The sequence below is a fragment of the Salarias fasciatus genome, chromosome 3 (assembly GCF_902148845.1).
Source record: "Salarias fasciatus chromosome 3, fSalaFa1.1, whole genome shotgun sequence".
Lineage (NCBI taxonomy): Eukaryota > Metazoa > Chordata > Actinopteri > Blenniiformes > Blenniidae > Salarias > Salarias fasciatus.
In genome coordinates this window covers 21,913,418-21,936,010 of record NC_043747.1, presented here as the reverse complement: position 1 = coordinate 21,936,010, position 22,593 = coordinate 21,913,418, and the positions used below count along the sequence as shown (strand labels likewise).

Here is a 22,593-nt window from a genome sequence, read left to right as displayed (position 1 = left end):
CACCAGATCGTAGCCCATGGAGATGAGACAAGCACGGAAGTCGTCTGGGTCCATCATGCCGTTTCTCTTCTGCAACAAAGGAATACCGCCGTCTTTCATTCAGTAATGATGCTCATATATATAAAACTCTTTATTACAATCAACCTGTTTTGTGTAAATTAAAGAACAATGACGACAATAAAAGTCTTTTTCAGTCATTTTCTCTATAAACTTCACTCAAAAAGTCTTCAAATATGTGTTTGATAGATTATTTCTTTGGTTTTAAGAAACTTTTTGGTTTAAAATCTTATATCATTGATAAAATTGATCCAAAATTTTGCTGTAGCATCATATACAATGAAGAACTGGGATTTATTTCCAGGATGCATCATGACAGCAAAGAAATATTCAAAACACACATTTTCAGGCTTTTCTTTTCTAGTTTAGATCTCCTTTAAATCAAATATCACATGAAAAGTAACAACAACCTGTAAGTTTTAACTTCTATAAGTTTCATTGTGATAAAAACAAAGGCTTTATATCATGAATAAACTTTATTATTAATATCAGGCCACAAAAACAGAAATGTTTCAGTTTATGTGCAGTGCATCTGAAAATTCAGAAAGTTTCACTAATTATGAGAAACTGGAAACTCCATACGTGGAAGTTTTGATAATCTGCACATCAGGACATGAGAATGATTATTTTATCTTGTATCCAATTAAAAGTGTGGAAATCTTGAAAGAATTACAGTGAAAATGTCTGAATTCAAGACAAAAAAACCGACATTCTGATTCAGCCTCAGCTTAAAATGACTATAGTGTTGATAATTATCTCACCTTTTTTTCACTATTATTTCTGAATTTTGCAGTGTGTGTGTGTGTGTGTGCGAGGCGCCTCACCCTGTCGAAGTGGTTGAAGGAGGCTCTGAACTCGTTGAGCTGCTCCTGGCTGATGCCCTTGGCGTCGCGGGTCAGGATCTGGTTCTCCACCTCGTTGATGGTTCTGGCGATGGTGGTGAGCAGCTGCTCCCAGCCCACGCGGATGTGCTGCGGCAGGCGGGCGGGGGGGCGGACAGGCGGGGGTCAGCTCGGGGCAGACGGGGTCAGGTTGGAGGAGGACAAGGGGGCGGGGCTTACCTCCATGGTGTAGTTGGTGTGCTTGTTGTCGAAGATGAGCGACTCCTGGCTCAGCTGGTGGTCGCCCTCCAGCTTGTCGATGTTGGATTTGTAGTTGATGATGTTCTGCTCGTACTGCTTCAGGCTGTTCATCTGCTCCTCCAGAGAGCCGGCGATGTCCACCGAGACGTGGCTGATCTCCTGCACGCACGGTCACAGCCTCAGAAACTAAAGCCTCTCTCTTTATGAACCGCTGCTCAGGGTTCAGGCCTCATTTCATCTTTACTAACAGGGTTTTGCTGCTTGATTTCTGACTATATTTAGCTTTACGGTTACATTTTACATAATCCTATTTACATTTTTTAAATTTTCATCAAAATAATACAAACCTTTTGTAATGTTTACAAGATTTTAGATTTTCTTTAATTTAGCTTTACATGTTTTCGTGTCTTCTTGTATTTCTTTTAAGAAGATACAATTTCATGTTACATAGTATTTTTTCTATCATTTCATATAAAAGTGGCCCTCATTGAAAAATGTTTCCTGCTACTTTTGAGACATATTATTAAATAAAAATGTAATAAATGTTTCTTTTTTTCTTGCAAATGGATATAAAGTAAACTGTTTGCAGTCTTCGAACAGTTAAAGGAAAATTCTTTGAAACTTTAAAAGTGCGTCAACAGTTTCTCTAACAGAATGCTGAGCAGGATGTTGAAAGATTAAAAGGCAACTATGTATTGATAGTTATCTACAGCTAGTTTGAATCAAGTTACATTTACTCTGCTGATTTTGATGTTTTTCTTGTCTGATTGTAGAAACTTTGTAAACATTTCGTTTTAATTTAGTTTCATTATTTCACACAAACGCTGAGTGAATCTCAACTGAAAACATGGCTGAGGATTGAAACAGTTTCTTTTTCATTCATTTTTACACTTTTAAAGACACAAAATCTAAAATCTACACTTTTAGTTAATCAAGCGGTAATAAAGAAAATCACATTTTATATTTTCTGAATAAATCTGGTATTTACTTTGAGTGAACGTCAGCTGTATTAAATGTGATTTGTTCCAAAAACGTTTTACATCTTATTTTTTTTTTTTTTTAACATTTTGTGGATTCAGACGCCGCCTCGAGCCGACGTGTTTAGGAAAACGTGAGCGTTGCCGTACCTCCATCTTGGTTTGGATCCAGGGTCCGATGATGTTGGCCTGGGCAGCGAACTGGCGCCTCAGCCGCTCGTTGGCCTGCTGCCTGGCCACCTCCTCCTGGAGCATTTGGTCTCTGAGGGGCACCAGGTGCTTCACCTGCAGCAGCCGCCGCCATCACAGCCACGGAAACACCCGGAAAAAAAAAGTGTTTTAATGAAACAGCTCCTCTAGCCGCCCACGTTATTTCTTTTTATATTGATTTCTTGCATCAGTCTGCAGTTATCTCCCTGAGAAGAAGCTCTATTTTCTTCTCCTGCACAGATGGCCCGCCGGGCCGCTCCTCTGGCTCCCACTGCAGCGACAGATTGTCCTGTGCAGTTATTTTGATTTCCCCCCCGGGGAGCCGGCGGCTCGGCTCGCGGGGCCGCTGGTCCGACTCACCGTGTCCCACTTGGTGCTGATGTCCTGGGGGCTGAGGTTGGTGTACGGGTTGATTCCCGACAGCTTGATGCCGTAGGTCTGGGCGATCTTCAGGATCTCGTTGTGGATGCCCATGGTGGCCATGCGCTCCTTGTCGGCTTCGGGCAGGGTGGCCTTGAACTGGTCGTGAGCTGTGATCAGACTCTGATCGGGGAGAAGGAGGAAAAACATTTCAAATTCCCTCGTTTTCCCAGAACTTCCATGATTTATTTATAATTAAATTCCAAATCGTCCAGCGTGCCAGCAGCGCGTCGATCTTACCTGGATCTCCTCGATGCTGTGGACGATGAACATGTCCTGGAGGTCCTCAACGGCTCCGTCCATCCAGTTGTTGAAGGGCGCCGCCCTCTTGGCGAACTCCAGGTACAGCTGGTCGATGGTCTCCCACAGCTTCTCCACGCGCTGCGCCCGCAGAAACACAAGACGCTCCTGAAAACCTGATCTTATCGCCTGTTTATTTTTAGCTTCAGAACGTGTTCTGACCTCCAGCGCGTCCCTCCTCTTCTGGGTGAGGGTGCCCAGGTTGTCCCACTGGTCACAGATGCCCTGGCAGCGGGCGTTGACTGTGGCGGCGTCGTGGTAATCCAGCTCGCTGCAGGGGGGGACACGCGGATCGTTAGATCTGGATTTTTATCAAGCAGCAGTGAAAGAATAAAGATCACCAGGAGTGAAACCTTCTGCTGTAAAATACAGTGAAAAACCGCTCCTCCAGCTGTTGCATTATGGGTGTTTTTAAACTCTTACACAGCCATCTTTCATGGCAGCATCGCCGATATCTCAGTTCGGGTCTGAATGTCGTGTTGTGAAGAAATCTGTTCAAAAAATCAGTGTTTTCTTTTGACATTTTTATTCATCTTGGTGGTTTTCTGGGCCAAATTGGAGCCTCTTCCAGGCCAGTTTTGACCCACAGGCCTTATGTTAGACAACCCTGCTTTAGCTCCATCCAAGGGCAGCGTCTTCATGCAAATCTCTTATTTCTACATTTCGGTCACAGCCTCAGAAAAAGCATCAAATATAGATTTCCAATCGTCTTGAAGCTTTTGAAGTCTTCCGATTGCCTTTTCTCCTGGAGTAATTTGAGTCAAGGTGCCTTTTCCCTTCAGCTTCTTCTTCCTTTACTGCTAAAATTCTGACATTCGTGACGTGGAAACTGGAAGATTCTCTCACACATTTCCTCTCGAAGCGATCGCTTTCTCCCGTTTGCTGAAGATGAGATGTAATTCAACTCCATAAAACGGAAAAATATGAAACTAATTAACGTTCTGTTGGTTTAATCTGATGGAGGCAAACCAGAGTCAACACAGCAGAAATATTCCGGCTCTTTTGAATATTATTAAACTATTTTTTTAAATATAAGAAATGCTCCTATTTCCTCTCTCTTTCTCAAATATCTGCAGACGTGTGAGAGTATCTGACGGCTCTCACACCTTGCAGCGACTGAGGGTCGTCTGAGAACACTTCGCTACTGAGGGCGTGATTTGCGCTTTTTGAAGTGCTGAATGATATATTACGCGTGGCGCCCATGCATATTCAGCCGCGGAGGTGCCGAGGAGCGCCAAACATCAAAGAGAGAGTCTGAGATCGGCCCGGCGGAGTCGTGAGGAATAAAAAAAATCACTTCAGATCAGAGGTTTCTGCTCTTTCTCTTTCATCTCCATTCATTAATATGCCTTCCGCTCATCTGTTGCACCTTTGTTCATCTGCATTTTTCCATCTATTCACACTTTCCCGCACACAAAGTGGCGCTCTGTTGGAATTTCGTGGAATTTTAGAGGGAGAGGAGACGTTACTTGAGCTCCTGGGCGATGGCGGCGATCTGCTCCACGCGGTCCTGGTGGGCGGCCAGGTCGCTCTCGAAGGCCTCGTGCTTCCTCATCAGGGCCCGGATCTCCATCAGGGAGGCCGACTCGTAGTCCTTCTGGGACAGGAGGTCCTCCTTACCTGGAACACACACACACACACACACACACACACACACACACACACACTGTCGGTACACTTCCTCCAACGTTTCATTCATCACTGGATTCCCATTTACATTTATAATATAGATCAGTTTCTTGTTATTCACCTTGGTTCTCTTCTGAAGGCTGGACTTTTATTTCATTTTATTTTTTTAACTCACATGAATTCCTCTCTGAATTTGTGCAGACTGCTGTCATCCTCTCAAGGGTTTTGAAATCGTGGCCCAATTGATCCACGAGATGCATTTAATTTCAATAAATTGTAAAACTGACAAAAAAAACCTCACATTTTCATGGATTATAGCTTGAAAATACTTTAAAATGAGAGGTTATCTATTCATTTTTTTAAATATTTCACGCAAAAAAATGTTTTATTTACAATTTATTTGCTGCGTTCTGAATCGCATCTATTTTTTTAATTATTATCTTTTGATATTTTTTAAGTACTACTGGAGGAAAACTCAACTCCATCGAATGCGATCGTTTCTTAAACATGTAAATCCCGCCTCTTCCTTCCGGTTCTGAGCCGGCGCCCTCTCCGGCCCGTACCTGAGGTCCAGGACTCGTGCATGGCGCACTTCTGCTTGAACTTCTCGGCCAGGTGGTCGAGCCTCTCCAGGCGGCGGATCTCGGTCAGCAGCCACTCCTCGTAGCCCTTCTCCACCTGCTCCAGGCCCTTCCAGGCGTTGGCGATGTCCTGGAGGAGAGCGGAGGAGACGGGACGGCGTCAGCCATCGAAGCGCTCTTCGCCGGTCGGGTCCGACGGCCCTGGCTTCGGACGGCCGCTCACCGACACCATCTTGCCCTCGGAGGGCATGAAGGCGGGCCTGTTGCTGAGCCTCAGCTTGGTCTGCAGGGTGTTGAAGTTGATCTCCAGCTGGCACTTCTCCTGCACGCGCGGCGGCTTGTGGATGCGGCGGTAGTCGCGGAAGTCCTCCAGCTTCTGCTGCATGGCGCGCATGGTCTGCTCGGCCGTGCGGTTCTCCAGCCAGGGGATGGTGCGGCGGATCCACTCCAGCAGCTGCGGCGGCAGTTACAGCTTCATTGCTGAACGTCACCGAACGAAGACGTGGCGGAGCGGGCGAGCGGCGGTTTCTCACCTCGCTGGCCAGCTTCTCGTACTCCTCCATCAGCTTCTCGTTCTCCTGGTTGACGGCCAGCACTTTGCAGATGCGGTTGGCGGCCGTCTCGGCCTGAGGGGGAGGGGGAGCGGCAGTCAGAACGCGGCGCGGGGGGAGCAGGAAAGCGTGGAACGTCTGAACGGGAAGCCGGCGTTACCTGCTCGGCTCCGGCGAAGGCGTGGTAGAAACACGACACGTAGGTCATGATGGCCTTCTCGTCAGGTTTGGGTGTGTTCACAATATCTGGAGGAGGAGGGGGGGGAAAGATGTGTGTGTGTGTCACTATCTCTACATACACACACTTGCATACATCTGACTCCTGCAGCCCTGCAGCATGATGGTTCCTCTACCGTGCTTAACTCTTCAGGGGTGATACAACTACTTCTAGTTACCTGGTTTTTTTTTAATATTGGTTATATTTAACACTTATTACATCCATCAGGAAGTCTGTATATGGATATTCTGCAGCATATTTCCTTGTTTCTGTAAACCCGTGGTGCAAAAAAACAAAGTTAGAATCAGATTCATGAGTCATTCCAGGACGTTTTCCTCCCAGCCGTCGTGTTTCGGAGGTCACAGCTGTCGGAGTGATTTTAAAATGCGTGGCGCTCGTCGTGCAGATGGTCGGATCTGAGGCGGAAACGGGACGCCCGTCCTCGCTCCGTCTGCCGTCGTGCGTCGTCTCGCTCGGCCTCACCTTCAGCGTCCAGCATCTTGGGGATGTCCAGGAACTTCTCGGCCACGTCGAAGGCAGTGTTCAGGTTTCCGATGGGGTCGTCCTGCAGATGCACGTACACACACACACACACACACACACACACACACACACACACACACACACACACACATTCACCGGTCAGACCTGCACGCAGGATTTTTGGCAGGGAGCTGCAGATTCGCCCCGAGGCGACGCAGTAATGGTCCAGAACGCGAGACGGGAAACAAAATGGAGTGTGCACGAGATCGCTGATAACTGATGGTTTTGGCAGGAGCTGGAAATAAACATGAAAGTCGTGCCTGCTGAATATCTGCTCCTTTCTCTCTTGTTGCACTGGCTGACTTTTTTTGCGATTTTAAGCTGCAAACAAAATTAAAAAATCATCATAATTTATCCACAAGTCAATGCATTTGGAATTTATTACCATTAATAATAACAAATATTAGCTGGGGCTTATCACTCATCGCTCATCAAATCTGACAAAGGACTGACTGTTAGCTTTGGCACCGACAGTTACTATTTCACTTAACTCCTCTTTATTTCAATCTAGAAATAAGGCTGCTGTCATTTACAGTAAAATGCAGTTACTTTGAGAACAGAAAAGCAGTAAAAGTGCAGCTTAGAAATGGAAAAAATTAGTTTGAAATGAGCAGCAGGCTGAAGAAAGACAATCCAGAAGAGAAAAGGAGGGAAGGACGGTGGACCTTTCTCAGTTTGGAGTAGTCGATGAGGTCCGGTCTGTGTCTGTGGATGAGGGCGCACAGGGCCAGGCCGTCCTTCCAGCTGAGTCCAGGAGAGCAGAGAGGAAAGGCGGAAGCAGGAAGGAAGGAGAGCAAGGACAGGCATTCAGAAAGGAGAGGAAATATTGAGGAGAGCAGAGGATTGCAGTTCTCCGTGCGCGCCACAGCTCGGCGTTGCAGGCCCACCTGATGTGGAAGTTCTGCACGTTGACGTTCCTGTAGGGGGCAGTCTTCCTCTGGCACCACAGCAGCAGACCCTCCTTAGCAGAGGTCTCTGCGGACACACACACACACACACACACACACACACACACGCACACATTTAATTCAAACAATGCTGAGGGAGGATGGGAAACCATCAAGGTGACGCATCAGATGAGGGAAAAAAATACTTAAAAAGATGGTTATAAAAATATTTAAAAAGGTGGTTATAAAAACAAAAAGCTTTTATACAAAAATACAACATTGGTGGGAAAAAAAGGAGATTTTAACAAAAACAGGAATATTCCTGCTCATGTTGTGTTGATATAATATGAATGTATGAATAACGGTGAATGAAATGAATCAATTTGGTTAATAACATGAAATGAAAGCGGTTCAGTTGACGTCCGGCGGTCGTACCTTCCACAGAGATGTCCTGGATGGCGAAACGCAGGATGATGGTCCAGATCATACCGAGGGTCATCTTCACATTACCGTCCACAATTTCTACACACACACACACAAAATGCACATGAAGTAAATGTCAAATTAAAATACTGAAGCTCATGCACAAGAACATTTCCAAACTTCCCCTGAAGTCTTTCTCCAGGACGTTTCACAGCTTTTCCAGCACTTTAATAAAAATATGACTGATCATGTTGATCCTGATGTTTTATCTAATGGAATATTAACGATTCACAGCTGTTCTCGGGACAGGACGTCTTTTACTCTCAGTTTTAGAGTAACTTCAAACTCCTGTGTCTTCTGGCTCCTTTACTTTCCCGTCACGGCCGCCTCCTCTCCGATGCTGTCAAATTCCAGCCATCTGGAGCTCAAAAGCAGGCCGGAGTCAATCCTGCGAGTCCTCCACACTGTGACCTTGGTATGTTCATCAAAGGAAGGAGCGGAGGGCATTCTGGGAAACTCACCCTCAGCACCGATAGACACCAGCTTCACGCCTTTGCTGCAGATGAAGTCCAGAGCTTTGTTCACGTTGGCGATCTTGTGGAAACGCATCTTGCCTTTGTCGGGTTTGGGCAGCCTCTCACCTGGAAGGCACCAGGCCAAATCGTCAGCCGGTTATTTAACGTGCAGCGGTCAGGCGCGGGTAATGCGACACGACATGATGAAACCCCTGCAGGCGGTGGGAAAAACACTCAAACCGACAACTACAGCGCCACAGACAGGAAATCTGGAATCACGCTGGAAAATCAGGACACGCATTTATATTTCCTGGTGTCAAATTACCAAATCTTGGCCTACCATTAGTCTTTTATTGCCAAAAATGTACATTTTGTTGCCTCAATTTTATATTTTGTGACCTGAAATTTAGTATTTAGTGGCCATAAATTTACATTTCATAGCATTAAATTTATATTTCGTGCCCTCAAATTAGTATTTAATGGTCACAAATGTATATTTCCATGGCTCAAATTTGTAATTCTTGGCCTCAAATTAGTCTTTAATAGCCAAAAATTTATATTCTGTAGCCTCCAATGTATATATCATGGCCTCATATCAGTATTTAGTGGCCACAAATTTACATTTCATATCCTTAACTTTATATTTTATGGCCCCAAATTACTAAATTATGACCTCTGTATACTAAGTTGTTAAATTTGTAAATAATGGCCTCAAATTAGTCTTTAATGGCCAAAAAGTTGTATTTTGTGGCCTAAAATTAGTCATTAGTGGTCAAAAATTTACATTTTGTGGAATAAATTTTATATTTCGTGGCCTCAAATAACTAAATTATGGCCTCAAATTAGTATTTAGTAGCCATGAATTTACATTTCATATCCTTGAATTTTTATGCCGTGGCCTCAAATCAGACTGCTGGTTCTCAGCTGTTCGATGAGCGCAGCAGAAAGTTTTTCCTGTTACCGCCACGGCAACACAAACTGCTGATATCTCTTTAGTATTTCAGCTTATTAGCACTTTTTTGAACTCAAATGCAAATCAGCAAGCAACTCTTTAAGTTCAATAATTTAGCAGTTTTCAGGTGTATTAGGAATCCTGATCTTTTTAGTACTTTCCAGTGTTTATTGGGTAGTTTCGATGCTTTAGATCTCTACTCAGAGTCCAATCCATCTTTATGTTTTAAGACAAAACACACCAACGCGTGGGTGAAGGATTTATTCATTACTGTGAGAAAAAACCAGGACGGATTCTGGGAAAACTGCCTTTTCATAGCTGTGAAATATTTTCTGTTGAAACACATTTATGCATCAACAGAGAAGGTTCTTTTTTTTTTCAGGTGCATTTTTCCTTCAGCTATAAAGTGGGACCGAATGGAGCCTTTTCTCTTTTAACCTTGTTTTATTGGGAGTTTACTAGAACTTCCGAATTAATGCAAGTACATACAAAGACACAAAGCATTTAGGAACAGTGTGTGATTGTTTCCTTGTTCCTTGATCCAGTATTTTTTTATCTTGTTGACAAAAAAATAAGACAGCAGACGTGTTATTTAAAAGGCCCAATTGTCCGGTTTATGTGAAGAAACCAAAAGATGACCATACTAAAGTACAACTGGGTCCTCGCTGTCTGTCTGATGAGAACTGTCTGTCCTCCCTCCTACCTGTGTCTTCCTCTTCCTGTGACCTATGACCTCCACATATGCCACCTGCGTCCCATTAGCTCCACCAAGTGTCCAAACGATGCAACAGAAAATATCTAAATCAACTAAAAACTGGTTTACAGAAGACATCCCTACAGTTGAGGATGTTTTTTTGATGGAGAAACATCTATGACACTTTAGCAAGAAAACTTCCAACTTCCTGAAAATCAGAAACTGAATAAACACCTGCATATCATTTCATTTTGAATATATTAAGAGTTTTCTATCTTGTTTTCAGTGATTAAAATTTGATCTCAATTGTTAATTGGGTACGCAAGTTTTTTTTTTTAATGTACTTTGCTTTTACTTTATGTATTTACTTCTAATCCAAGTCCAGTTTAAAGTCTGAGTCCACATGTTCGGTGTCAAAGTGTAGTCTGGAGTTCACACAATCAATCATGAGTGTGTGTGTGTGTCTGTGTGTGTGTGTGTTTGTGTGTGTGTGTGTGTGTGTGTGTGTGTGTGTGTGTGTGTGAAGAGCTGCACCTGATATGACCTCCAGCAGCAGCATGAGTTTGAGGCCATTTCTGAAATCCTCTTCAATGTTCTCGATCTGTGTTCCGGCCTTTCTCAAGTGGGAGTTACACCAAGCTGTGAAGGTCTGAGAGAGAGAGAGAGCGAGAGAGGGAGGGTTACTGCCACTCGGCGTGCTCGGTACATTCACAGACACTGACAGGCCGCTCGCCGCGGCTTCACCTGCCGCACACACGCGCGAATACAAACAAGCCCGTGGGCCGAGGACCCGGCCCGGCAGTCAGAAGTGCTTAGCGAGGCCCGGAGCGGCGACCTTGCTGCGACTGCAGCTGCTGACGCCGGGAGGTCGCGTCCGCTCGCTGACGCGTGCGGCGCTTTGACGGCTGCCGTGTAAACTCGCCGGCCCAGATTCTTATTCTATCCTAGTCTTTTTGGGAAGGTGAAGCAGTACAGATCCACATATAATAGTTTAAAGATAATTTCATAAAAGAGACTTGAAAGAAAATCATCACCCGACAGCACCCACTAGTGGCACGACATGATAACTACATCGTTTTTCTGCCGTTGCCATGTAAACATGAAACTTTTCTGATAGAAAAAAATGGAAAAATGGTTCATTTTCCTCAAAATATTTGGAAACATGAGTCCGAATGTGAAGCGTCTGTACTTCCTTTCCCCTCCGTACTGTTCCAGCGCCGAGTCGAGCGGTTTGCTAGGTTCGGCGCTGCTCCTCTCAGCGGCTACATCGTTCACGTTGGAGAGCAAACCGGCGCGGCGTGCGGCGGCCAGGAGATGCAGATGATGATGTAAATGGCTCTCGGCTGCTGAGTGCTCGCTTTTGGTCCGTCTGGAAAACTGCCTAATGGTGGCGGAGTGGGTGGGGGGGTGGGGGGGGGACGATTCAATCGGTTCCATCAGACCATTCAAATCAATGGCTGAATGGTGTTTTGAGAGGCTTTCATGCATTTAGCTTCAAGTGTGTGTAGAGAGAGTGTGTGCTGTGTGCTGGAGTTTCTGCAGCGCGGAGCCAAAACTTTGGATGTGGGGGTGCGGAGGCAGAATAACTGGCTGCAGATGACAGTGTGGGTGGAGAGAGGTTCAGACAGGAGACGCAGAAATTAGCAGCGAAACAAGGTTTCGGCTCAGCAGGTGAGAGCATAAATTTTTCCTTAACAGCAGAGCACGTTAAATAATGGCGTGGGCGGATGTTTACACCTCCGTACACGGGTGGAGAGCCCCTTAAAGAGAGGAGTAAACACAAGCAGTGGCCGGGGAAACGAGCTCCCCGGAGCAAAAAACCATTATTTAATTAGCCGATCGGGAGGAGAATTAATTAACATCTGTGGCGTCTCACAGATGATATAATAAAGCACGCATCATGTGCACAACTGTAAGATGTGGGTTATTATTCGTTGCACATATCGATAGTAATTATACTAATAGCTGATTATAAAATGTCTTCTCAAGGGGAAGCATTGATTCAACTAAATTTGGCACCACATGTCGTGTAAATGTGAAAGTTTTCAGAAGCGGAAACTCAAAAATCGACACGTTTTCACTTTTCGGGCGAGCGGCGCCTCGGGCCGATTATCGGGCCGTGAAGGTCGGGGCGCCTCGTAGACAAAGCGGTGGCGAAGAGGAGAAGTGAGAGGAGTGACAGGAATGCCGGTGTAATTCGATGTAAGGGTCTGGAGAGCGGCGGAGGCCGCCTGTCCGACCAGCCGGGGTCCCAGCAGGTGCTCGACTCCTTCGCCACGCATGACCAAATTTAGACAGACGCCTAATCCAGCGCACACACGGGCCGGCGGGCCAGAGAGCAGAGGAGAGGAGGCCAGGAGGTGTGTGAAGGAGGAAGGAGGCGGCCCAGGAGGAGGAGGAGGAGGAGGAGGAGGAGGAGGAGGGGCAACGTGGGGACTAAATTAGGGAGAAGAGGAGGAGGCTAAATGTGATCGCCATGGGACACCAGCGGACAGCTGAGAGGGCAGGATTCCTGAAGCGAACTGTAAGGGTCCAAGACGGAGGAGGAGGAGGAGGAGGAGGAGGAGGAAGGAACGGATTTGAGAATATGATGAGATGTGAGCTCACAATTTCAAAAAGAGGGCGACACCTCGCCTAGGTCGAGGGAGGGCTGTTAAAACTCTTAAAAACCGGAGATGAAACACTGATGAGAGCAGCTGCATTAAAAACAAGAAAACTGTTAACTGGCATAGCTGTGATGCTGAGGCGATTATCTCTCCTGGTCTGGATCTGCGGTGGCCTCCCCTCCTGGGGTTACCGTCGTGCCTGCGGTGGTCCGCAGAGTCCGGCAGCATGAGGTCACCCTCCATCCAGGCATCGTCACCCCTCCTCCACCCCCCTCCCTCCTCCTCCGTCCGTCCACACCTGTCGGTCTGGCTCGGCCCGGCCCGGCCGGGGGGCCTCTTCACGGGTCCTTCTTGTAAAATGAGGTCACGGTGGTCCAGCTGGATGCCTGTCGTACCTCCAGGGGAATCGGGGTTTCTGGACCTCCGTACAGCCGACACACACACACACACACACACACACACACACACACGTTTCACACACACTCTTCCCATCGGTGAGGTCTTAATAATGGCTGTCTGTCGCAGCGCTGAGGGGAAAACCAGGAGCCGAAATAACTTTGCAAACACAGGAGATTAAAAGCTTCAGAGTTTCCTCTGGTCTGAGAGCGCTCAGGCCTTCGACTGAAAACATCCTTTTACACAACTATAGTGTTGGTCGCCACTGAAAATGCAACTTTTCGAACCCTTCGGCGGCAGGATTTCGCTGCTCAGTAGATAAACAATAAGAACTGTTCTTCTGATGGTATTTCCAAACACTGAGACATACTCTTTGCTTGTCGTTGTAAAGACAGTAAGACTTGACACTGGAGCTGAGGTGAGCCCTCTGACACACACACACGACCCTCCACACACAGCTGACTCCCCTCACTGCCCCCCGTCAGCTGCGATGAGCCCAAAGTCAGTGTTATTCCAGTCATGTCAAGGTGCTCTTTGCACTCACGGAGCGCCGTTCCTCTCCACACACCCCCCGACAGAGGAATAAATCATCAGACTTCACACTGCTGCTAATGAGAGGGATAATTACATCAACCTGCGTGGCGGTCTTAATTTACACCTCAGCTCTTTGCCGGCGCTGCCTCACGGGTGTCCGGTCTTGTGGATTTAATTACAAAAACTCTACAGTGGCTGCTTTCACTAATTAGCGCCTTCAATCAGACTCGGCTGATCTAATTAGGGGGAATATGGTGCTGGAGTGTTTGTCCTCAGCAAAAAAGCTAAATACTGAACCTTCCCCACTCTCGTTCCATTCATAAACTCCACTCCTGTGTTGGAGTGCGTTAACATTCGCTGCATCTTTCATAAACTGCTGAAGACAATAAGCCTCTGGCTTTCAGGACGGCGCTCCTGGGAGACACACGGGGCAGAAATGCAGTTTAAAAAGAAAAAAATCTATTGTAATCCACTTTATGAAGCTGGTTATTGTTCCTGTATGTCAGAGTGGTTTTGTAAGGCCGGGACGGAGTCGGACGGGATGTTTATGCTGCGGCTTCAGCTCATAACCTCATTCTTTCAAGTGCAGTTAGTTTAAATAAAAAGTCCTGACGGATCTGCTGATGCACAGGAACCGGCTCCACTTCAGTCCCTCTGTTTTCTCGTGCTAAAGCCCATTTATAATTCATCTTGTCTGCAGGTGAGGAGGGAAATAAAAAGGAAAAAAAAGCTAGTATTTTCCCCTTTACTGCCTCATAATAACTGTAATCAAGCCTAATGGGCGAAGAACTGCAGCACCTCTGATAAACCAGCTGATCTTTATACAGTATATGAGCCTTTTCCTAATATAACGCTGGTATTTATGCCTCCCTGCTGGGGTAAAAGTAGCCCGCCCTGCGAGGTTGGAATTGTGGACTCCTTTGACACCTGTCCGCCACGGTTACCTTCGTCACACACCTGTCGGGCCGGTCGTGTCACGCACACGCATAAACCGATCACAACCCCGCGCTCTCAATAATAATAGCTGCACATAAAAGTCTTTCAGCTATAAGGTCGTGACGCACGAGGGCGGGTTGTAGTGATGGAGGGAGCTCAGGCGCATGACATTTCCTTCTCCGCTGTCGTGTTGTCGCTTCCGTGAGACAAACGGCGAGATCAGTCCACAAAGAGGAAGGGTGAGGAGTCTGTCTGTTGGGACGAGCGACGTCTCACCGGACATAATGGCAATAAAACAATAAAACAACTGCCAGTGTCAACAAGCCTCAGGTCAGGCGTTATTAAGAACCACAAGGGTGCTCAGAGCCACGGAAAACGCAACTTCCTCAAAACACTCCGGCTGCGTGTAAACGGGGAAAAGGCAACTTTTTGAAAATGCTCCGTTTCTGTATAAACACAGAAAACTCAGTTTTTGGAAGAAAAAAAAAACTCTTCTGCACACGCTCAGTAGACACGCAGTAAGATCAATATTTGCCTCGAGTGTCATCACTCCCAGTTTGTGTGTGGTTTAATCACAAAAACAAACAACAGCGCCATGTTGTGGCCCCGCATGCTCACTACATCGTTTAGATGGACACAGTTTTCAAGACGTTGCTGTGTAAATGTAAAACTTTTTGGAATTTTTTTAAAAAATATATGTTTTCAGTGTAACTGTTGTGTAAACGGGGCCTTAAAGTTCTTAGATGGCAGCAAGAATCACACCAGCAAAGCATCACATCGTGTCAGGAACAGGCCGAGGACACACAAGTCTGGAAAAATATGTATTGAACCAGAAAGCACCTGGTTGTTTTAAGGAATGACTTGCTTGCAACAAGACTTGGTCTTAAAGACTTTTTTCAATATCAGTAAGTTTTATTCTCAGGGTCATTTTATAATTCTTGCCAATAATTAGATTAAGTAAAATGATTCATTCCTGACTGAATAGTTCTAAGTATTAGCTAACTAATGAATGTACCAGACTCTCTGCATCCATCAGTGAATCCAAATGAAGCATGAAAGATCTCCTCACTCTAGTAAAAACAGATCAAATGCATGAAAACTCCCATATCTGACACGACTTTAACACAAAACAGATGCAGATAACAGTTTTACATGATTAAAAGACGTTCCAAACACTCAGAAATTGACATTTTCTGACAAAGCTGTGAAGACTGTGAAAGCTCTTACATAAGTGATCGAAGTGACGCTAAAGGTCGCCCTTGAGCCACATCAGGCCCGAGTGGACAAACAGCACAGCCATTAAAGAGCAAGTGTCAATCAAAACAGAGAGGAAAAAAAAGTCTTTCAGGAGATTTTTTTTATCCACCACTGAGAAAAGTTCTGGGTTTCAACATTTTGCTCGACAAGCTGTCAAACTGATTTCTGTCAAAAAACAAAGAGCAGCAGCATATTTGGCCTGTTTTTCCAACGGGCCGCCCGACTGTCGTCACTTTCTTGCGTCAGCCGCCTCTTGTAAACAACAATTGCCCCGAGTGCCTCCATTTTAACAGCTGACGAAGTGACATGGCCCGGGGAAGGGCTAGGGGGCGGCGGCGGCGGCGGTGGCGGTGGCGGTGGGGGGAGGTGGGGGTTCGAAGACACACAACAGGTGCTGCCGTTATTTCTGAGCCCTCTCCGCGACCCCCGCCCTTCCTCCTCCTCCTCCTCCTCACCTACGGGTTAAAAATACTCCCGGAGCCCTGAACTTGGGTGCCACGGGGAGGATTTGGGGGCAATGACGTAAGGGCGGGGAGTTTTACCCACGGCCCCAAACGGCATTTCTGACAGCCCCAAACAAAGACTTTTTACTAGGGATGCAAAAAAAAACAGTCGTTTTAAAATACAAGTACGCTAGGTGTTGTCGACAGCCTCACATCTACAGCTAGCATAGCGCAGTGTGCAGATAGACGCTACGCATAGCGTCTATCTGCACACTGCGCTATGCTAGCTGTAGAACGGAAAAGTAAATGAGTGTATCTGACAGACTTTAATCATGTTTAGCATGTGGCATCGCCGGTGTGTGAGCCCCGAAAATCTTTAGCATGTAGCATGCAACGCAACTTCCTGGTTTTCGTTTCATTTGGCTACTTTAGAGCGTGTAGAAAAGACAAGAGGAAACTAGAAGACATTCTTAGTTCATCACAGATAGGAGAAAAGTCACTTTAGCCACATTTGAACCATCTTCAACTGTAAATAAAAAAACCGCACAGTCAGAATGGTCTACTGCTTGTTTAGCTCTGGAACCAGGAAGTAGCGATGGTCTAGCCCTGCTCACCGAGGCTGTTCCAGCCTGTACCTCTCAGTTTGAAAAACAAAAACGTGACAAAGACATTGTTGATGGAGACGACAGATCGTTTGAGGGGAAAGTTTCTTCAATGTAAATTTCTAACCTTTATAGTTTCTCTTTGTTGTTGCGCAGAATTTACTTGATAAAAATGTGTAGCCTTTCACAAAACCAAACGATTACCACCAGAAATGACTACAATCTCAACACGAAGCAGAATTTACAGACTCACCCTGACAGCAAGGCTTTGAGGCTGATGCTAGTTAGCTAGCTTTCAGTTTTAGCCCTCAGGCCTTAAGTTTAACAACCCAGTTTTAAAGGATTACAAGTTATAATCTGCCCTCTGAGCTACTACATGTAATTACTTGGATTTATGAATTTATATATTGAACGTGTGAGAGTCTCTCTCATGGTTCTGATCACAGATCTGATCTGAGACCAGTTCCAGAGCCCCCCAAAGTCCAGCAAAACTGCTTAAAAGATGGACAGATGGACATATTTGACATTTATACACCGCATTTGAAAGATGGTTTGTTGCTTCTTTTTTTTGACAGCATTTAAACAGAAAAACTGGCAGATAGGCTAGAGAAAGAAAAAAAATGAGATGATGAACCTAGACAAATAAGACGGACCAAATGAAGATGTTTTTCTTTAAAGGTCTTTGCACTTAAAGTCATCAGGTAAATTACAAACATAAAACACTGCGACCGAGCCGTCTGAACCGAAGCGGATGTGTTTATTTGGGTCGGCGGCCGTGGATCTGAAGGCGACGCATCAATCTCACCCTGTCTCAAACCGATAAAAGGTGACCGGTGTGTTAACAGCAGGCTGCGAGTTCCATTTTCATGAACTGTAAGTGAATCAATCCCCGGCATCAATTTACCAACCGCGCTTTCCGCCTCTTCCCCACGCAGGATTAACGGTCTAATACCCGCAGACCCCGCCGACAACAAGGCCGCTGCCGGCCGCCGATACAAGGTCCAAACCCGCGGATTTATGTCGGTGTTTAGAGGATAAAAGGCCTAGGACACCTCCTCTAGCCAAAGCTGGTGTGTGTGAGTGTGTGTGTGTGTGCATCAGGGCCGTGCCAGATGCCAGAGAGATACAGTGTAGGCACAGGGGGATTTCAGCTGCAGGGAGGGGGGAGAACAGGTGGAGCAGGTGATTAAAGACAACAGCCCTCCGCCTACGAACACACACCGAACAACGCCGATCTTTTAAAGATTTAAGGATGAACGTTGTCACACACACACACACACACACACACACACACACACACACACACACATGCACAGCAGCTCAGAAATTAAAACATGGAAGCACTGCTCCGCCCTCATTAGCATCAGGCTTTGTTTTCCGCCGGTGCGTGTGTGTGTGTGTGTGTGTGTGTGTGTGTGTGTGTGTGTGTGTGTGTGTGTGTGTGAGTGACAGGCTAACCTGGTTTAGTCAATCATGTGTTTTGACACCACCATCTGCCTGCCTTGTCATATTAATTGCTTCACTTGGGTGCCGGCTTTGCTACGCCGCCTTGCACCGTGTTCCTCTGGCTTCCCGGCTGCTGCCGTGTACGGAGCGAGCCAGAAGTTAACAGCGTTTCCACATCCAGGCCGAAATCGACCAGCAAAGAGGCAACCCCAAGCAAAACCACGGGCGGAAGAGGGAATCATGTAACCTGAATGTTAATGTTTTATCCATCTGCTCAGGATCATCCATGAACTGATGTTACGTTAAGTCTCTTACTCGGGGCAAACAGTAAAGCCACAACTTTACATGTCTCTCTTTTTACTGCAAGAGTCAAATATTGTCTGATCAGCACACACACACAAACATTGTGTACATTATTCCACACACTAATCCCCTGTTCACACAACAATGTTTTCAAGTGAAAACCGAAAACCTTCGTGTCGTTTTGGGGGTTTGTTCAGCCAACTCAGAGGACCTGAAAACACAACTTTTTGAAAACACATCTTTTCTGAAATGAACCAGGTCACGACAAATTATTCTTTAGCTCATGCTCAGTACAGGACAGCAACAATATCAATAACTGTTTTCGTCCTGTGGTTTCATTACAAAAGCCGTGGCCTGGCACTGTTTTCAGTGTTCCTGCCGTTTCCGTGTGAACAGACATCATTTTCAAAAAATGGCTGTGTAAATTGTGTAAATGGGGCCTGAGTCAAAACGTAACCAGATGCAATACAAGGGCTGATTCCAAGCAATATAGGTCAGATATCTGAAATATGAATATTTAAGATCTCATTTTTAAAAAATTACACTGACAGATGAATATGAAATACGAGATCATGCCGAGTTCTGTAATAACTGTATTTTTAAAAAAAAAGATCTCGAGATCATGGTGTTAATACCGTTTCTTGCTGTCTCGACTGAGCCCGGCTTGTTTTCACACCTTCACATACTATTAATATTCTTGATTTGTTTGCTTGTACTTTGTGTCTACAAGGTATTGAATAACCAGGCCTGTCAATCCATTAGCTGATCGCACATTTTTTAATGAATTTATTGCAATTAATAACTGTCTTCTTTCACTTGCTGAACTCTATATGGAAACAGTTCACTGCAGTTCAGTTTATGTCTTCACAGGACATCACTCATTAACACCATACAGCCTTAACTGACACTATAAGAAAACACCTATTTATCAACTCAGCGTCTGAATCTTCACATGCTCTTATTTCTTCTTTATTGCCTTAAACTTTATTGTTGTCTTGCTGTTGAAAAAAAGTTTGGATGTTTGTTTTTTTTCTGTCTTTTCAAATTTATTAGAAGAATTGATTAAAACAACAGTGGAAGCTAAAAGTTTTATCATTCAGTCATAACCCTCATTTTTTACATGAGAATTAATTGAAAGAAGAAAAGTGATAAAAATATGATCATTTCCAGGCTGGTCGTTCTTTCTTTTTATGTCTATGCAAACGTTTATGCTGATGCTGTTCTGATATAAGCCGTTTAGTGAAAACGGTTGGGATGATTTCTGGTACATTGGTCTGTTTAATGACTTGGAAAACAAGCCCGCGGGGTCGAAACCTACTCTTTATGGCGCCGCGTCTTCACTCTGATTGGGCTTTATGTAATAACCATAATCCTTTTGCTCGCGCTGCACATGCACAGCGACCGACGCCGCATCCTTATCTTTCAGTGTTTGCTCCTGACACGAGTCGGACAGATGCGTCGGCCGACCGGCGTGATTGACGGCGGGGAATGAAGGTGAGCGAGCGGGTTCACGGCTGGCGGCGGCGGCGCGGCAAGCCTTTTGTCGTTTGATGAGCCCGGGACCCGAGCTCTGAGTGGTTGCAGAGGATTTACGACGGTGCGGCTGGCCTGAGATTGAGGACGGGAGGAAGAGGAGGAAGAGGAGGAGGAGGGGAGCCGTGTCTAATTTCAGGAGGCCGGTTCTTTCTCTGAAATTAGAGGCAAAACTGTCCAGGCAAATACAGGGTCAGCTAATTCCTTCTGAACGGAAACCTTGACCATGAGGACCTCTCATGTGTGCGAAACCGATCTGGAAGCCTCTGAACACGTTTCCCGGCGAGTCGCCGTCGACCTTGCACTTCGACTTTGGCCTCCCGCGAGACGACCGCAAAAAAGAAGCTATTTAGTGCTGTCAGATGACCCCACAACTCTGGTTTCATTCTTGTTATTCGCAGGTCGTGGATATGAAGTGAACCCCCCCACCCACCCCCCACCCCACCCCACCCCACCCCACTGGGTGCTTCGTCATCCGGGGTCTCCTGAGCTAGCATGCGTTAGCACCGACAGCACACACGCCGCCTCTCCACAGCGGCGTTTAAACCATCCTGAGGCTCATAATGATCCGTCCGTGAGCTCAGCCCTGCTGTAAGAGACCCGTCGTCTCAGACTGACGACTGGCGCTTCTGCTCCTATAAATAAATATCTGTTTTGTGCGGCGGCCGCCGTCCAGCGCCCGCATTATTATGGGCTCACTTCGCTTTCTATAAAGACGGGTTTTTGACCCAGACATCATTAAGAGCTTCAGGCGATGCTATGCAGGTGTTTGACTGTGGATCCGACTGCTGCTGACGTCTTGTTGTTTTCCAAACCTAGTCTACATTGATGTGGACCGACTGCAAATCTTGAGTGGAAGCAGCGATTTTTGTTCTATATACTGTCAACTGGGCGATTTTCCAACTAATCCAACCTCGGCTTCTATTCCCGGACCGACGGAATCGCTCCGATCAGATCAAGATGGCCGCCCTCGCGGCTCGTCAGTCATCGTTCGTACATTTGGCTCGTCGGCCGTATCGCGTGTCTCCTTCTGCCCGTTTCAACACCTCGCAGGAACTTTTCGAGCCTTCGGCGCCTTGCAGGAAGCCGCGCACGCAGCTTACAGAACACGCGCTTTCACGCAAATGAAACACGGCAAGTGACCGTGAAGGCTATGACACACACACACACACACACACACACACACACACACACACACACACACACACTCACACACGGAGGTACTCCTCAGCCCTTCCTGCGGCCTCCTCGGACTCGTCCGCCTGCACTAAAGCAGTTTATAGAAGCCTCCCTACATGGACACGGCTTCTGGAATAGAAACTGCTATTCGATCTGACCGCCGGCTCTCTCACCTCTCCACTTACGTTCAGACGCACATCCCACAAATCCTTCTCTACATGTGAGCCTCCAATCACACACACTTTACAGTACGCTGCTTGATCACACCGATTCAATGCTATTAGTCTGGAATCTCACTCAAACCTGGAGCTTTGAAGTGATTTGTGGTAATATTGAAGATTATTCCAAGATTTATTTTCAAAACCAGGTAATGTGCATAGGAAGCGTCATGACAGTGTGATGTTCTCCTGTTTACCTGTATGGACGTTAACCTGCATGTTAAAAACCCAACCTCTCAGAAGAGCTCTAAGGTCCACGGATCATTTCAACAGTTTGGCCGTTCCTTCACCGGAGTCACATGAACCCGGACAGGGTGAATCATGGGAAGAGCATCCCAGATGCTGAGCCATCAGCTCAGACCAGTGGAGCCAGTCTGACACAGTCAATTCAGTCCAGCAGTTTCTTTGCTAATGGTGCAGGTTAAGACGCTGTCGTCTCAAAAATGTTAATTTATCTGCAAAGGAGCAGAGGCCAGGCTGAACACAACTTGTACTGTAACCACCCTGTGAACGGAGCACTAAAACATGATGCTGACCACAGACATCTGCAGGCGATGGTAACTTCCTCACATTTTGTAATAAACACGTTCGTTCAAAATGTCCACTACCTCTACTTTCTGCAAAATAAGTCCAGTTGTCTCTCATCCATCACTAATCCTTTAAAATCCACTGCGGGATATTTTTGTATCCCAGGACTGATGGAGGGGCCGGGATTTACATTTATATGGAGTCTTGACTGTTAGAAGACAGTAAAGAGCTTCAAAACCATTAAAACATATCTTCCACATAGCATCTAGAGCCTGAGAGTTGTGTGAATTTTGAACCAAATTTCAGCAGGAGTTGATGCAACATTAATGTAAAACACAGAGAATCAATTCAGTGAAAATCCAAATGAAGATTCTCACTAAATGTCTCACAATTTCTTACATCCAAATCCTGAGAAAGTGTCCCCGCCCACTGAGACAGGAGCTGTAAGGTTTATGATTCCTGTGCTGTACATTAGGTGGCAGTGTTGAGTCACTTTGTCACCAGTCTGGTCTTCATCTGTTTTTTTTTTTTGTTTTTTTTTTAGTTGAGCTGCCTTTTATGTTCACTTCACTCT

At 46.0% G+C, this 22,593-nt stretch overlaps 1 protein-coding gene across 1 annotated transcript in view; it reads right to left on the bottom strand.

The window, feature by feature from the left end:
- actn3b (actinin alpha 3b) overlaps positions 1-22,593 on the bottom strand; it is a 28,829-nt gene that overhangs the window by 1,632 nt on the left and 4,604 nt on the right. Inside the window, 18 exon segments of the mRNA XM_030118885.1 lie at positions 4-69; positions 882-1,028; positions 1,119-1,298; positions 2,267-2,401; positions 2,687-2,869; positions 2,987-3,127; positions 3,209-3,317; positions 4,516-4,666; positions 5,239-5,386; positions 5,480-5,710; positions 5,790-5,883; positions 5,885-6,053; positions 6,508-6,589; positions 7,233-7,311; positions 7,455-7,542; positions 7,890-7,976; positions 8,399-8,518; positions 10,573-10,687. Coding sequence (XP_029974745.1) covers positions 4-69; positions 882-1,028; positions 1,119-1,298; positions 2,267-2,401; positions 2,687-2,869; positions 2,987-3,127; positions 3,209-3,317; positions 4,516-4,666; positions 5,239-5,386; positions 5,480-5,710; positions 5,790-5,883; positions 5,885-6,053; positions 6,508-6,589; positions 7,233-7,311; positions 7,455-7,542; positions 7,890-7,976; positions 8,399-8,518; positions 10,573-10,687 — 2,325 coding nt within the window.